Below are 18008 nucleotides of genomic sequence, written 5' to 3'. Positions count from 1 at the left end.
TCAGTTATCTACCCAATGCCATACAAGCTTTAAATATGTATGTTACACTTCTTCCTTATAATAAAACTATAAATTAAGATCTTACTAAAAATCATTTATTAAAAATTTAAAAGAATAATGATCTTACTCAAAATATACAAACTCTTCAAACACAAAATAAAAAGCCTAACTAAATCATTTACAAACAAACAAAACTTGCCAACTTAAATCCTAACAATTAACTACATTGGTTAATTTCTATTAAAGTTCTGACTGGTGTTATGTCTTCTGTTTTGTCCATCTTGTGTTTTCAAACCAATCTTCATGTCTATTTAACTGACAAACTACAATTAAAAAATTTTTTAAAGAACTTTCACAACCCTTCCAGTGGAGTCTGTGTGAAAAATGTTAGTACAGAGCCCAAGGCAATGACCCCTACTCACAGGGAGATCCTCCTGGAAACAGGTCTAATGTTCTTACCAAGAGTAACTAATTACTCCTTTTCTCGTATCTCTCACTGTTTTGGGAACATTCTGACTATTTTCTCTTTCTGCCTATGTTCTTATTTTCCTTATCAAAGAACTTTTCAAATGTAACTGTGTTACTAGGCGACCCTTTACTTGAAACTGCAGCCAAGGGTCATTCAGTCGAGTTTACCACTAAGTTCCGTTCTACTTGTTAATGAAAACATGGCTAAAAATTAGTCACCACTGAGTAGTTCATATTATGACTTACAAATAATATGTTTAAGTAAAACTCCAGATAATGATGGATGAGCTAAAATAAAAAACAAAACAACAACAACAACAAAAAAAACTGTCTTGACTCACAGATGTTTGACGTAATGAGAGAACATTGACCTTTGATAAAGAGAATACAGACAGTGATAACAATTACTTTTTCCTTCTTTCCATCTGTCCTTCCTTCTGTCTCTCCTTCCTCCCACCCAACCTGCTTATCCTTTTTCAGCTATTTTGTTACCACCGAAGCCCTTACTCTCAGTTCTCAGATACAACCAAGGAGGCAAATACGCTCCTTGGGAATAGATTTTTAAACACATAAATGCAAAAGCAAAAGGCATATTTGAGAAAGCATCCCCTCCTCCAACACACACACACACACACACACACACACACACACACACACACATCTACATTATGAATAAAATATATATATTTAAGACTAAAGCATCCAAACTGAAACTTGGGTTCTTTAAAAGCAGTTCCACAATTTTTTCTTTAATTGAAAGTGAACTCTGTACAAAAGTCTAAGTTTAAAGAAAATGAACTTCAGTAATACTGTCTCCATCAAAACTAGCATGAGTTTAAAAAAGACTCAGACAGTGTCAGAGGAACCAAGGGATCCAGAGGCCCATGTTCCATCCACATTCAACCTACACCGGGTAAAGGTAAAATAGTAAGACAGGAAATATATCTGATACAGTGGGACAGTTGGTGACATCCAAGAACCAGGGTACGACTTTTCCTTTCTCAACACAAAAGCAGGTAAACAATCCCTCAATATACCCATTTATTCTAGATGTGTTGTACCACTGGAGATTGTTGGCACTTGCTAAAGAGAAAAACCCTTCTTTATACAGTGTAGCTGGAAGGGTGTGAGTGAAAATTAGTCATGCCCATCAGGACAATGATGGCTGCAGCTTGCATCCCTCAACAGCCAGTCAGCTGGACTAAGAACTTTACCACCATCCACTTTAACTGCTGTTAGCTGCTGCTGGTGTTAAGCCCTATTAGTCACACACACACACACACACACACACACACACACACACACACACACCCCAGAGACTGAAACAGAGAAATTGAGTGAAGCAGAGTTGACTAATTATAACTGAAATGCAATGAATCAGGGCACTAGCCCGCTTACTGGCCCATCCCTGTGAGATGGAAACATTAGCGGTCCATAACAGCCAGGCTCCTGCACCAGCCTGTTCTCATCTACAAGCCTTTGTTTCCAAAGCTGTATCTCTCTTAATCAGGATGTGATGGCTCCTCAAGGAGAACTATAGTTAAATCATTCTTGAATGTGGTATGTAAAACAACTATGGAATGCACATGCATATCTGAAAGAATATCCGGAAGTAATTTCTAAGGCTATTCAAAGTCACAAATTGGTCTGCGCCCATAAATAGCTAAGTCTTTTTATTTTTTATTTTTTTTAACACAGCTGATAAACGCTGCTTTGATAGTACATTATAAATGTGTTAGAACGCTTTCATGTGTATTAAAGTGAAAATTAAGTACATGCACAGTCTTGTCATGAATTTTCTTGTGTTTCTTTTAAATTAAAGATTAAGGCTTCACCTCTCCCTCTGGTTACTTATTAAGGAGTGTAATTTGTAGACTGTCATCATACATAATTTTCTCTTGAACAGATGGCTAATAAGACACACACACACACATAGAGTTCTGAGTCAGGAAGTAAGTAAATGACCCGCTTTGTGAGTACAATGTAATGCCACCATTCTCCTGGCATACGAAGCAATATTTTTTTCAAATGAGCCTAGAGGTAGGAAACCAAGTGACATACTTGCTTTGTGTTTCCTGTGGTACGTGGACCAGCAGGGTAATGTGTGATTTAGACTTTGTGCTGTGGGTTGCCTATTTGAAGCTATTTCTAGTCTGAAAAACAAAGCTATTACAAACATATTTTTGTTACTGTGATCAATCCTGGACTCCGTAAACTGCAGGTCATGACCCCAGGATCATGCAGCTGTGTGGGCACGAATAACTTGTCAAAAGGGTGACCAAAATGAAGCACATAATGGATGTGACGTATCTCTGGCAAGGCTAGCCTGTGTTGCACAGTATGACTTTCTGGCAGCCTTGGTTCTGAGCACATGTTCCCACTTGGCACCATGAATGTCATCAGGCCAGCAACCCAAGTGAGTGTTGCTTAAGATGCTTTACCCAGATCTGAGAAATAGGGAGACAGGAAGCTTCTGGTTTTACAGAAACATAATCATTTAGTTATGTAAAACAAGACTTTTCATGTTTTCCTCCCATCACTGCCCAGCATGTAGATTGAATTATTGGAATGCTTGATGTTAAGAATTTCTATTTCAGTTGCTGACTTGAACTACATTTTAAAAAAATCATTGAATGCATTTTGGCTTAGGATTAGGACAGTATTTCTGAAAATTTGTTTTAAACAGCCTTAAATAACCTTCTGCCATTATGTACTACATATTTCTACAGAGCAGCATTTTCAGCATTTATGGTTATAAGATGAAAATGTCAATCAACTCTGAAAAAAATTGTTGACAATGCTCTGCATCCTGCCACACCAACTATTAAGCTGAGGCTTAGTTATGTAAGCATAAGCATACACATCTTATTAGTATGAAATTTTGTTTCTGCCTTTTATATGTAAAAGTATATGTGTAACAAATAATTGTTTTAAAGTAATTCCTTAAGCCAAGCATAGTGGTTCATACCTTTAATCCCAGTACTGGGAGGCAGAGGCAGGCAGATCTCTGGGTTTTATTTTATTTTTATTTTTTTATTTTTTTTATATTTATTTATTTATTTATTTATTTTTTGGTTTTTCGAGACAGGGTCTCTCTGTGTAGCCTTGGCTGTCCTGGACATACTTTGTAGACCAGGCTGGCCTCGAACTCACAGCGATCCGCCTGCTTCTGCCTCCCAAGTGCTGAGATTAAAGGTGTGCGCCACCGCCGCCCGGCCGATCTCTGGGTTTTAATCCAGCCTGATCTACAGAGTGAGTTCCAGGATAACCAGAGCTATACATAGAAACCCTGTCTTAAAAAACCAAAACCAAACAAACAAAAAATTTTTTTAAAGAAAGAAAAAAGAAGAAAGAAAGAGTGGCATGCTACTGCCTTGTGTGGCACATGCCACTTACCATAATCCACACAATCTTGATTCTCTAGTTTATACGTTATTGTCCTCTCCACCCAATAACCCACAACATTAACACACGCAGAAGTCAGTCAGAGAGGGCAGATCTTGGTCTGTCTTTGTCAGTAGCAGTGGTATTTAGACAGATACCTACCACTTGGTAGACTTTTGCTGAGCATTTTTTAAATTACTAATAATTGCCAAGATCATTTTGAAGATAACATGAGACATATATTAAAATGGTTCTAATATTCAAAGCAATAAAATGTCTCTGAAGCTCCTGTATAATTAAATTGTCATTTTTCTCTCAGAGAAAAGCATTCGTGTTGCTTTTATAATGAAATTTATTTTATAAATAGGAAACATATTTAGCCAATTTTATTTTAAAAAGAATTTGAGGATATAATTAAGTAGGCACATAGTAAAAATCTGTATTCCATTTAAAATTTTCACTCAAAAGCATAAATAACTTTACATGTCACTATACATCTAGAGTCAATTATAAATTATACTCTGTGTATAATTGGGCTGGAAATGACTGTATAGCAGCCAAACCTGAAGAATTCATATGAAGCCCTAGATGCAGCAAGTGAGAACCAGAGATGAAAAGGACTATCCAAAGTATACAGATGGCGGAGACAGAAAGACCTTAGCCTTTAGAGAATAAATGACATGTGACACTGCTTGTTATTTTCCATCCCGTTCTTGGCAGAGTAATTCCTACGAGATGGTTATTCCGCTCATCAGCTCAGAGAGCACAGTCCTGTGCATCTCCTGAGTTCCACTTGAGACCATAATCTGGAAGCATGTGGTGTGCTGATGACGATAGTTAGTACACTGAAATACTACACACTAGCCATACATGGTGAAATAACTTCCTCAGAGTAAACACCTGAGAAATGGTGGCACATCCCCCAGCTACAATAAATGTCCACCGACCTGGCAGAAGTGCTACTCCCGTGTGGAAAGGAAGAAGCTTCTAAACACTTGCTCAGAGACAGAAGCTACATGAGCTGGAACCAGGCATGCCTTCTCTGTCAGCTCTGCTACCACTGCACTCAACCACTACTGTGCTATATAGGAAGGCAACACATGCCCCAGAGACACACTGAAGATCAGGCGATGTGATGTTGGTAGAGTGTTAGACCCATGGTGCCATTCGGTAAGTCACAGTTAAGGTGGTGGCCGAGAGGAGGCCAGTTCTTCAGAGCTGAGGAAAAGGATGGATCCCAGTGAAGAAAGAGGACAACCAAAACAGCAAATTGTGCATCGGAAGGGAAATAGTACATATTTGGTTAACTGACCAGCTAAGCTCCTTCAAATTTACTGGAGGAAGAAGAAACATAACTGAAGGAAGTATGAGCCGCTCTCGTCACCTCTATGATACTCCTGATAGCTGACGAATGTGTGTGGAAATAATTCATATATATATATATTCACTCCTGTCATTCCTGTATACTATTCTAATCAATAAAATAATTCCACCATTGTTTATAAAGTACTAATTAACATGGCATTGCTACTGAAATAGGCTGGAACTTACACGTTCTAGTGTGTTGTAAAAAGAAAGAATTCATTATAGTATGTTTTCTACCTATCTCTACAGATAACAAGTTCCTCATAACACATATCACACCTGATCAAGAAGTGCAGACAAGACCAGAAGGCTAAAACGCTGTGCTGAAAGACTCACAGGTGATCTTGGCAAAGTAAGGACTAAGCCAAAGCACTTTCCATGTAAATTGACTAAGGTCTTTCCTTAAATACATTTTCTAATTTTTAAATTATATGAAACCATTATCTTATTGTATGTGTTCAGGTCACAGTGCACATGTATGAGTCAAAAGACAGCTCATGGAGCTGGCTCCTTCCTCTGTGTGAGTCCTGAGGACCAAACTCAGGTCATCACCAGGCTGAGTGGTGGTCACCCAGGTCAGCATCAGGCTGAGTAGTGGTCACCCAGGTCAGCACCAGGCTGAGTGGTGGTCACCCAGGTCAGCACCAGGCTGAGTGGTGGTCACCCAGGTCAGCATCAGGCTGAGTGGTGGTCACCCACTCAGCCATCTTGCTGGTCCCTGATCAGGATCTTAATGTCCCACACGGTCTGTTTATTGGAGCTAGATTATATAGCTCAGCTGTGCCACTGAAACCGATGGATTCCGTAGCATCAATCTTTTCATTTACGTGCAACTCCTTCTATTCATACCTAAAGTGAGGCAGACCTTTGAAAAATTTATCTGTAGTTTTATTCAGTGCACATTTGTTGACTGCCAAGTGGGCTCTGGGTATAAACAAAGCAAAATAACTGCTTTCACGTCTATTAGGGAAAATAAGCATAAAGCAGAATGAGATTATAGTAAACGATTCACTTTTAAAAGTAGAATTTTGAATAAGGGGAAACCCTGAAGAAAACTCTGGCAAGATGGGCATGCTATGAGGAAAACTTGGAGAGACTTGAAAATCATGAGCTGATACATTTTAATTCACGGCCATTAATGACTGTCATGGAAGGAGGCACCCAGAACTGAGAGACGGACACCTCTAAGCGTGCCCAATCATGTTGGTGAAACGGCCATCGGCTGTTTTGTCTTCCTATGGAGCCTCTATATCAATTATGCAATGTTGTTTTCAGCCAGCAGAAAGCTAGCTTCAGATCTGAACACACATGGATAAAAGTCAGATCTTTGCCATAACCCTAGGAACCACAACTGGCAAAACTGTGATTTTCTTCCCAAATATCTATTTTTCTCTACATATAATATTTTTATGGTACACCATTTTTTGTACGGTATTTACATTTTAATTGTTTTAGTCTATGCAAATGGAACTACACTAAGCAAGCTTTTGCCTGAACCTGCTGAGTGCTGCACCAAATGAAGGTCCACTGTGAACATAAAGATAGCAAATTACTTGTGTTTTTTTCTCCTTTATAAATTTGAATGTGGGATATAAAGACTTCTTATTTTTAAAAAACTATCATTTTGATTATTGTCTAAAGTTCCAAAGACTAATATATTCACTGCCTTGCCAAGATGGGGAGTGTCATTGTACAAAATACTACCTTTCCTGCCCAGAATAAAACAAGAACATGAAGGCTCCAGTTTTGTCCTTGATAAGCGCTCATACAACGACATAGTTTCTGCATTCCATGTTGCACAGAGGTTGTGGTCTTTAGGAGGAGGAGGAGGAGGCCTAGATTAAGGAAGTTAAGTCACTGTGAACACAGCATGCAAAGGGGTACAAGACCAAGACCACACCATGGCTCTCACGGTGATCTGTCACAGCCTTGCAACTATCAGGCTACCTTTACCACACAGTCCCAATTTTATGTACCAAGCCACCGCAGGCCCAGTGCAATAAGGCCCGGTGATTATGTGCTGGGGACTGAACTGGTGAGCCAAAATACATGTTTCATCCTTTAAGCCAGCTAACACACAACTTCCCAACGATAGAGTAAGATCTGCTTTGTTAGCTGTGTTGGCAGTTTGGTTGGTTTTCAATTTCCCTAAGAATCCCTAAAAGGGGAAAGGTCTGCGAAAAGCTTATGAGATTTTATTCTCAGGGAGCTTTCCTTGCCTGCTTAGAGTTGGTGAACACTTACTTTCAATGGCCTTGATTTTGTTCTCCCAGGGGACGCAGGCAGCTTTGAAGTTCTCAAAATCACGGAGGAATTTTGCCCATTTCTGAAAACAAAGTCAAACACTAATAAGAGAAGATAGACTTTTTGTGTTTCTAGGTGTTTATTCTCCACGGTCCCCCCCAAATCACAAGACAATGGCTTCCAGAGCACTATCTGGCACCCAATACTGATGGTTTGTAAAAAATCAAAGCACAGCAGGATCCACTTCCTTCTCTATTCCCTACCATCCCCACACAACTTAATTAAAAAGGAAATGTTGATTGTTAGACATGCTTATAATCCCAGCTACCTGAAAGACTAACGCTCAAGAATAGCAATGAAAGGACAGCCTGGGCAACAATGTCTCACACCAGTTCCAAAACAAACAGAAAAAATACACAGACACACATGCGCGCCTGCACACACACCCACTCACATGCGTGTGCTCACACACACACACACACACACACACACACACACACACACACACACACACCTGACATGCATGTGCATTGACATTGATTCTGTTTTAGAGGAAGTACACTGACCACTCAAAAAGATCTATTTATTTTACCAGACAACAATAAAATAAGAACTGTGTTAGTGGGGTGATGGACATAAATTCAATATTTTAATATTCAATGCATGAGAAACCAATAGACTTATGAATAAGGTCTTTCTCCCTTGAAAGCCTTCCCCCGGGTCATTTTGATTCACAATTGTCACTCACGTGAGACAGTTCCTTTTGATAAAGGAGAATAGTCAACTAAATAGAAAGACAGGATATCAGAAAATAATGAATCCATTTTTCAAAAGGTCTTCCTTCTACTCCATAGTGTCGGGCTGTCCATGGTCAAGAGGTCTAAAGAAGCCTGAGAATGAGGCAGGTGGCCTTCCATGTGTGTTCGTTAGCACAGGACAGTGTAAGAGCTAGGTAGAAACGACAGGCTTAATCTGAAGTTCAAAAGGTTATTCAAAACTAGGAATAGCCTAAATGCTCATCTTCAGTAGAATATGTAAATTAATAGGTCTTCATACAATGCATAATTTTATACTTTTAAACATAAACCCAATCTCATGATGCCCAGTCATCCAATAAAGAAGCCAGAAACCAAACTCTGTCACATGCAAGTTCCACCGAATGTATTTAAAAGATAAAAGGCAAATAAAGGTAACTATTTTCATTAAATGAAAATGAAGATCTTAAGATTTGGGCTGGAGAGATGAATCAGAGATTCAAAGAATGGCGTGTTTTGCCAAAGGTCCTGAGTTCAATTCCCAGCAACCACATGGTGGCTCATAATCATCTGTAATGAGATCTGGTGTCCTCTTCTGGCATGCAGACATGTATTCAGGCAAGATACTATATATATAATAAATAAACAAATCTTTTTTTAAAAGAAACTTTGATTTCCTTGCAAACTTCTCTTTCCATAAAATACATCTTTCTACAGTTTTGGCAGAATTTATAGAGACACTAATAAGACCTATGAACCCCCTTCTCTGAGAAAAAAGTAACTTTATAGAGAATTCAATCTTGTGCTTGGCCATAATAAATGTAAATAAAAGTGAGCTTCTTTTCTATATTTCTCCAAAACCTGTTTTGTATAAATCTATCTTTTTTATGTTTTATTTTATTTCCAGTGCCTAGTTGATGCTCCTGATAGAAAAAGAAAAATAGCATGGGATGGGGAAGGGAGGTTATGGCTTTTAAACTTACAGACATTTGTAAAAAGCTTTAGCCTGTCACCTTGAGAACAAGAAAACGGAAGGCCGCACAGGCTTTTACTTCTGGAAGTTGTGAAATCATGCAAATTATAAATGGCATAAAAGTTAAAAACGGTAGATATTGGTGTTTGCAACTATTTGAAAATTTCAGTCTATCTTAAGGAATAATCCTAAATCCCTTCTCAAATGTTAATACAAAAGATAGGCTATGCACATGCTATATGAGCCTTTGCTGTATGCACGCAAACAGTTAAAACTGGTTTTGTCTCCCAGAACAGACAGGATGTTCTGGCTCTCGCACTTGGGGTCACTGTGACATTGAGCAGCCTGAGTTGTTAAAAGGCTTACCTTGGCCATCATCATCTTAAATGCAAACCACTTCTTTCCTTTTCCTTTCCCAAGAGCTCCTTCATTTTCACTCACAAATTTCTTTGCTTCCCTGAGAAAAGAAAACAAGAGATAGGTAGATAGGGGTTGGCCTACAAGCAGGAGACATGTAATTTTGATAGGTTTTCTATCTTCTTTCTTCTAGACTCTCCATGCCCATAGCAACTGAACCTAAGTTGTATTTTATAACCAAGAGACTTCCAGGGTTTTTTTTTTTTTTTAAAACAAACGTATAGTACATTGAATGTATTTCCCTATTCCTCCTGCACGCTGGTGTACCCTTCCCTCCCATATACCCCTCTGAATACCTACACAGTGGCACTTCCACCTTCACGTCAAAAATATATGCATGATCTTAGGTATCTTTGTAAAAATCTATAACCTAGAGACACTTATTGTATGTTTACTTTTATTTTAATTCTGGACAGGAAAAGTAATTATTTTTTAATCTTGCTTATTAATCACCTGGAGTTACCAAAAGCCTGGGGATGGATGTGTGCCAAGTGTCAAAAGAGAGAATCCTCCTTTTTCTCATTCCCAACACATATAAAATTAAACCTGAGGTTTATGTCAGGTTCTGGGAACCAGATTTTTCATCTTGAATTTTTCCCTTAAAAAAAATAATTCATTTAAAATAAAGAAAGGAAGAAAAAGAAAACAAGGAAGAGTTGGGGACAAGTTGACCTGGTATTTAATTTCATGAGAGCAGTTATGGCTTAAAGCACAAAAGTCACACTCCAAAACAGATGGATTTCAAGAGAGGGAACGGAAGAGTTTGGGTCTCAAACTCAGAAAAGAATTTAAATTTAACTCTGATTTTTTTTTAATTTAAACTTGAAATTAAATCATGACTCCCAAATAGTAATACATCAGGACCCACATCAGTGTCCATTTAAAAAGCACACTAATTAATCAGAATATAATGTGAACATGTTAGATACACATGTTTTTGATTATTGTTAGGAACTGAATGTTTGCCCCTCCCACCCCACCCTGTCAATATAATCCCCAGTGTGCTACCTAAGGAGTGGTCACCTTCATGTCATTTCATGATGTTGCAGTCCTGCATCACTGAACAACAGTAAGGCTGTGTTGTCATAGGGACACATTCTTAAGAGGTATGTGTTGAGAAATGCATCGCTAGTCAACTTTGTGTTTGTCCAAAAGTCATAGTCCACAAACCTACATGCTGACAATGCCACATGGTGATGATGTCATTTTATGGGACACCACGGTGTCTGAGGACATCATATCACACAGAAAATGACTACTTAGGCTGAAGGAATTGCTGTCTTGCAGTCAGAATTAGCAACCTCTGTCCACCTTGCGAGGGCAGGAGAAGTTTGGAAAAAGCACAACTAGTTGGTTATCTGCACCTGGAAGGATGCTAGCATGCTGACTGTATCCAGCCTACAGAACAGTAAGAAATAAATGCTTGCTACTTTTCCACCCAGTCTCAATTCTATCAGCCCTACCTAGGTAACATAGTAACTTTGTTGTTGTCTGTTCCAGAGAAAGGACTTTACAATTTGAGGTGGCTCTGGCTTCTCTTCTCTGAGGGATTAGGGAATATGTGGTCTAGTGGACATGTATCTCTCTAGACAAAGAGAAGGCCAATTCAAATGGGTTGTGAATCTGAAGGTGCAATGTGATGGTCAGTTGGGTGGCCCTCAAAGTGTAGTGTTGCAAATGGAACCCTTCATGTATTACTATGAACATACTTCCTCACAGAGTACATCTTTTAAGATGGAATCGGAGAAGGATTTTTGTATAAGATGTTCCTTAGTATCCATGCCAAGCTCGGACTCTTATAATATATAGTGGTCAAAACCACAAAACACTAGCAGTAGCTATCTTATCTGAGATGGGAATGGTTCTTCCTTATACACTTGTGGGCAAGTGCCCACCTATTGTCTGGCATGCAAACACAGTCACCATGGTGAAGTTTCTTCAGTCAACAAAAAACACCCAAAGTCATTCGTGAAGAGCAAGCCATTTGTTTCCCTGGTGTGCTGATCTTGACTATGCAAGATGCTCAATAAAATGATGTAAAGCTGACTGTAAAATTGTAACTAATGGTTATATTTTCCACATTCACAAATATTAAGGACACTAATTCCCAGGTCTTACATTGTGCCCTTTATAATTATTATTCCCTGAAATTTAATTGCCAATGTCCTAGAAGAGTTACTGGGCTAGCTTTGTCAAACACTGTAATATTTGGCATAACCTCTGTGTTGGGAAGATTGATTGAAAGATAATTTATAAAGCAGTCAAGACGTATTTAATAAAGCAGTATAAAATATTATAAACTGAGAGATCTCATGACTCACTTTTCAGACCTGTGCAACAAAGAAAGCATTGAATTTAGTACCACTATGCAGATGTTAAGGCAGGAACAAGGGTGGTAGCCAGTGCACACTTTGTAAAATGCTCAACCAGAGGCTTTGCAATGCAGATGAGGCTCCCCTAGTTCTAAGCAGCCTCTGGGTCTTACTCCATGGGCTTACCTATGCTTACGATGCTTTTTATGCCCATGCTTAGGAGTCCTGTTTTTCAGATGTACATACACATCCTCAGGATCCCCTATTGACTTGGTCAGAGTCTGGCACAAGATCCTTGTTACTACAGGACTTTGAACATGTCAGGATTCCCCAAACAACAATATCTTAACAATTCCTTTACTCCTTTCCAAGGGGGTTGCAGGAACAAGATGAGATACTGATGTCAGAAGTATTAAAGCCAATTCTACTATACTGCTTATTTCCAAGCACTAAAACTTGGTCTAATATTACTGATATACCATGGACCAACAAGCAAAACATGAATGTTGGCCTTGCTTATTTGTAATTTTATTAATGAGAAACACTGGGTGAGTATAGAAAAGCATATTTATTAATGTCAAAAAGCATCACACTTCACAACTCTGAAGCAACAACCATATTAAAAACTGCTTCCACACGCAAGCTCCAAGTCTTTCTCAAACCATCATGGAATATGTACTGTAGCACTCATGTATTTCTTAACCACTAACCCATGTGGAATACTAATGCCATTTTCTCAAATTTCTTTTCTTCTTTTTCTTTTTAATGTCACCATAAATGTGTCCAAATAATTGTGTTGCATCTATGGGTTCCTTATAAAACTCATGGTGTTTATTCTTCAAGATCATATACTGACGTGAGCTTTTGAGGGAACTCATATCTTGTATCATAACAGAACTGATTCAGTTATATGACATCAAGAACTTCTAAAACTAAAAATTGTAATAAATGTAAGAGTTATACCATGACTTACTATAATAAACACATATAGAAAATTAAAAATTCTTGGTAGTAAAATCAGAATTTGTTATTCAATGTAACAAAACGGCCACTTCATAAGCATACTGTTACTGCCAATGGTCAACTGTCACGTGTTGTTCAAGATTGTTGAAAGGGAATTTTGGAAGCAAGGAGGTCTTTTCTTGTCTCCTCCAAAACCCTTTGTCCTGGGGCTACTTGGCGCCTAGCTCTTTAATGAGGAAAAAACAAAAAACAAACAAACAAACCACCAAGAGTAAAGGGCATTAGAAACATTGCATCCTGGGGAACAATTAAAAGGTTAACTTTCTAAAACAGGTTATGTGTGTCTCTGCTATAAAAAAAAAAAAAAAATATATATATATATATATATATATATATATATATATATATATCTTCTGTGGAAGAAGGAGGCCGAGAGCTCGTCCATGGAGAGAAAGGTCAATCTGGAACTCCACCTGAGTTCCTCAGCTTCCCCACTTGATTGCTGCTGGATGTTTGTAAGCCTGATGGGATGATGTTAACTTTGCTTGCTCTCTCAACCAGGCTGTGGAGACTTTTCTGCTGAGTGCTGCTCACCTATCTCCTGCTTCTCCCTGTTGCTATTTGTTCATTTACTTTTACTTGCTAGATACTTAAACTCACTCATTCAAAAACGAAAAGTCCAATTATCAGAGATTGTTCTCCTAACTATATATCCAGGACTGTAGATACTTGATTTTTATTATGAATCACATTCTGTTTATCTTGATGTATTTAGAATGCTTTCTTCACGAATGGGCCTTTAGAAAGCATGTCTTACTAATAACAGGTCAGAAGTATGGGAAAATGGCTATTCTCCTCTAGTAAGGGGCATGGGGCCTGCTTCTGGCATGAGCTCTCTTGCCAGCTTTTGTTCACTTCTACCTGGCAGGACTACCTTGCCAGGCCACACGGGGAGAGGACAAGCTCAGCCCTGATAGGACTTGATGAGCTGGCGTGGATGGGAAGGGAGGGCTCCCCTTTTCTGAGGAATATGGGAGGGGTGGAGGGAGAAGGATAGAGGGGAAACTGAGAGGTGAGGAAGGATGTGGCTATGACCTAGATGTAAAGTGAATAAACAAATAAATAAATTTAAAAGCAAACAAAAAAGGAAATATAGAGTGAAAGCCTATCTTATTTTAGACATCAAGATATCTAAACTTTGCTCAAACATTAAAAATATAGCTTCAAAGGAGGCTAAAGATGCTTGTGATCTCCGAAGGTTACAGACTAGTAAGGTGGTGCAAAATTAATTTTTGTGTCTCTGAGTTTGTGTGGGAAAATGATACACAAAGTCTTGAAATAATGCGATTTTACTCAGAATAACTCTTATTTTCTTGGGCTGTCTGTTCAGAAGGGCTCTTTCTGAGGAGATGGCAGGTGACTGGACTGATGAGAGGGGTGCCTGCAGAACATCTAAGCAGAGAGAGGACCTAGCAGAGTGTTGGAGGTATCAACAATATTGATAGGGAAGAAGAATGGTTTTGGGAAACAAATGGTTGCTATGGGAGAAGGCTAAGCCAAGAATGGGCATACAAGTGTGAAGAATAATCAATATGTGGCTGAATTTAATTATTACAAGGAAAAATAATGGACCAAATAAGCACAATAAAAATCCTGGTGATATCAGAAAGAAAGAAAGAAAGAAAGAAAGAAAGAAAGAAAAGAAAGAATAAAGGAAAGAAAGAAAACAGATATTCTACTCTCTATTTGGGCCAAGGTTTTTAATTGTGTAAGTGAATAATTATGCTAATTTTATGAATTGATGAACATTAAATGAGTAGAACTTAAGAGAAGGAAGTCAATATTACAACCAAATTATAATGATTGCTACATTAATGCCCAAACCATTTAATAGTATGGAACCATATTTGTGTGACATTAACAAAGATTTTAGTTATCAAAGATACATTTTTGTTTAACTACTTAAGTTTTTATTGCTTCTTTCATTAGTTATTGATAGATTTTTTTAACTTAAGTATAGTACTAAGTTTGTCTGTCAAATACCATCTGTGGTTATTTGAATGGGAAATGTACCCCAGAAGTCATTCATCTAAACACTTGTCTCCAGGTGTTATCTTTGGTGCAGTTTTGGGGTTAAGATATTTTTAGGTCTAGATAGATGTTTTAAGTTGATAGAGATGAAATATGATAGATCCTAACTTACTTTCAGAATTTTAAATGCACCAAGATAGGAAAGATGTTTTCTTCAAGGTTGCCAAATACAAATAGCCAAAACACTATGAATATAACACATATAATTCCTGATTGTTTCGTGCTTCTTCTTGCTGTAGGTAGTTTATTGTATATATGTGTAATATTATAAATGTATATATTTAAAAAGAAAAAGAAAAAATTAAAATTAAAAGAAAAAAGAAGCAGGTGGATCACTGTGAGTTTGAGGCCAGCCTAGTCTACAAAGTGAGTCCAGGGTAGCTAAGGCTACACAGAGAAACCCTGTCTTGAAAAACAAAAACAAAAAAATAAATAAATAAGTAAATAAAATAAGACAAAACTATCCTTCAAAGGTAAACCATAAATATTTACTGGTTGTAAACCATCTAAATGGCTGACAGAAAGATGTGCGTCACACCCTTGAATTGCTTTCAACAAATGCCATCTACCAAGACTGTAACTTGGTCTCTGGGTCTACGAGCCCTGGTACAGTGTGCTCTGCACTCCGGACTGTAACTCCAGCCCTTGGGATAAATAATTAAGTACGGTCTATTTAATGACAGTAATACCTGGCCTCATCATTCATTTATCAACCCCTTGTGATAGTAATTAGAATAATAAGGTTTCATGGGCTTTCAATAATGCTTTCACAGTTAGCTGAAAGAGCACACTTTGGCCTAACTTACAAAACAGGTAATTTACCTACAGCATACAATACTACCCTGAGTACACAGAAGAGTTGGGACATGCAATTCTGTCTTTGATGTGTTCTCACCCCTGAAATATTTCACCTTTGAGTAAGGTTAAGTTGACTTTTCTTTCCTCTTCTTTTCAGTTCAATGGTTTAGAGAAGCAACCAATTTCTTGCGCAGATAAATGACAGACATTTCAAAATCGGTGCTTAGGCTAAGTACAATCAAAATTTCTGCTCATGAATACTTCCTGGTGATGGAGTCAGAAAAATGGAAGGTCTTTTGAAATAAGTACTGACATTTCAAAAATAATTAACCAAATTATCTACAAAACTCAGATTTTCCTGAAATATTTCTGAGTAATTAAAACAGAATAACAGAAGAAGTTATTTTCATGCAGCAGAAAGATAACATATCTCCATAATTAGGTTGGAATAGTTATTTAAGTTACCCTAATATTTGAAGTAATGCATGTGTTATTTTAAAGGGGATTCTAATGAAATTAACAAGGATAGTGAGGATGTTCGATTGCTTCCTCCGCAACATGGAAATGGCAATGAGGGTACTTTTTAGGCTTTCCATATGTTTTAAAGGCGATAGGAGATGCTTAGTTTAGTTCATGACAACCAGCATATGCACTATAAAATAGTAACTGTGATTAACAACGGTTTACAAACATAGTTGTCTTTCACTTCAATTTCCTAACACATAGTATAGCACAGTGCATACAAGTGAGTTTCAACTTATTCTAATTGAATAAGTTAACATTGGTGAGAGCGCCGGATGGCCGTTGAGCTCTGTTTTCTGGATGCCTGCACCTTGAACATCACTGTTGGGTCTTTACCAGTTCCTAGACCAGTGTCTTTGCAACCTCAGAGCGCCTAAGTCATATTATCTAGGAATGAGATACAGGTATGAACATTGTTCAGTATCCCAAACAACTCCAATGTATAGGATAGGGGCAACAGTTGGTATTGAATCAAATATACTCATTGGCTGAGTCCACCTGTAAAAGGTCTTCACATGGATAGATTAATTTTCAAAGAGCTGAGAGGAAAAACTGTTGTTTATGGGTCATTGTTTTGATATGCTCACAGGTGAGCAGTGCTCTGGCTATTCTGAGTCTTCTTAATGACATTTGTGAATACATTTATTTTTCAAATCGCTGGTTCACTATCTCACTGACCACCTGATACCATGAAGCAAAAATGAAAAAAACAAAAAACAAAAGAATTCATATATGTGTGTACAACCTCTAAGCTTGTATATCTGGCTTACTTTGGTGTAATTTTAAGTAAATACCACTTGACATCTAAAATATATACATTTCAGTGGATCACTGTAAGATGTAAGAGTAACAGCTGGAGGTTAGTGCATCAATAGGCTAGAGAAGTGTTCTGCTGGGCTAGAGAGATGACTCAGAGGTTAAGAGCACTGGTGGACCTTCTAGAGGTCCTCAGTTCCATTCCCAGCAACCACATGGTGGCTCACAACTGTCTATAATGAGACCTGGTGCCCTCTACTGGCGTGTAGGTGAACACTGTATACTGGATAGATAGATAGATAGATTTTTTTTTTCTAAGTGTTCTGCTGTTCACAGGGCTGGAGTCCTGGTTATGGTTCCTGTGTTAGCCTATAACTCTAGTTCTGAGCAACCCATGACCTCCTCTGGCTTCAGTGGGCACCTGTACCCATATGTGTATTAGTCAGGGTATTTATTGCTGTGAAGAGACACCATGGCCAAGGCAAGTCTTATAAAAGAAAACAATTAACTGAGGCTGGTTTACAGGTTCCGAGGTTTAGTTCAGAGGTTTAGTTCATTATTGTGGTGGCAGGAATTGTGGCACGATGGCAGGCAGACGTGGTGCTAGAGAGATAGTTGAATGATCTACATCTGAATTGGCAGGCAAGAGCCAGAAGAGAGTGATTGGGCCTGGCTTTAACATCTAAAACCTCAAACCCCAGCACCAGCAACAGACTTTCTCCAACAAGGAAGGTACATCTCCTCAAAGTGCCGCTCCCTAGGAGTCTATGGGAACCATTCTCTTAACAAAAAATATTAAAAAAAAAAAAAAAGATCATCATATAAAAGAATGGCAGAGAAACATGAGAAACTGTGCCCATGTGGATGTCATAAAGAACATGCTTGGGGAAGGTTGGGCTCCAGGTGAAGCACAGAGCCTACACCAAAAAACCACATGTAATACAAACAGGAGAGGTGAGA

General features: G+C 38.2%; 1 protein-coding gene across 1 annotated transcript in view; it reads right to left on the bottom strand.

Moving 5' to 3' along the window:
• TMC1 (transmembrane channel like 1) overlaps positions 1–18008 on the bottom strand; it is a gene marked incomplete at its 5' end in the record, with an annotated part of 116399 nt that overhangs the window by 69534 nt on the left and 28857 nt on the right. The window contains 2 exons of the mRNA XM_084802364.1: positions 7462–7543; positions 9556–9646. Coding sequence (XP_084658490.1) covers positions 7462–7543; positions 9556–9646 — 173 coding nt within the window. The remainder of the gene's footprint in view (positions 1–7461; positions 7544–9555; positions 9647–18008) is intronic.

This window comes from Acomys minous (genome assembly GCF_964271855.1).
Source record: "Acomys minous genome assembly, chromosome: 2".
Classification (NCBI taxonomy): Eukaryota; Metazoa; Chordata; class Mammalia; order Rodentia; family Muridae; genus Acomys; species Acomys minous.
The sequence above is the reverse complement of the archived record's forward strand: the minus strand, read 5'-3'. Positions and strand labels throughout refer to the sequence as shown.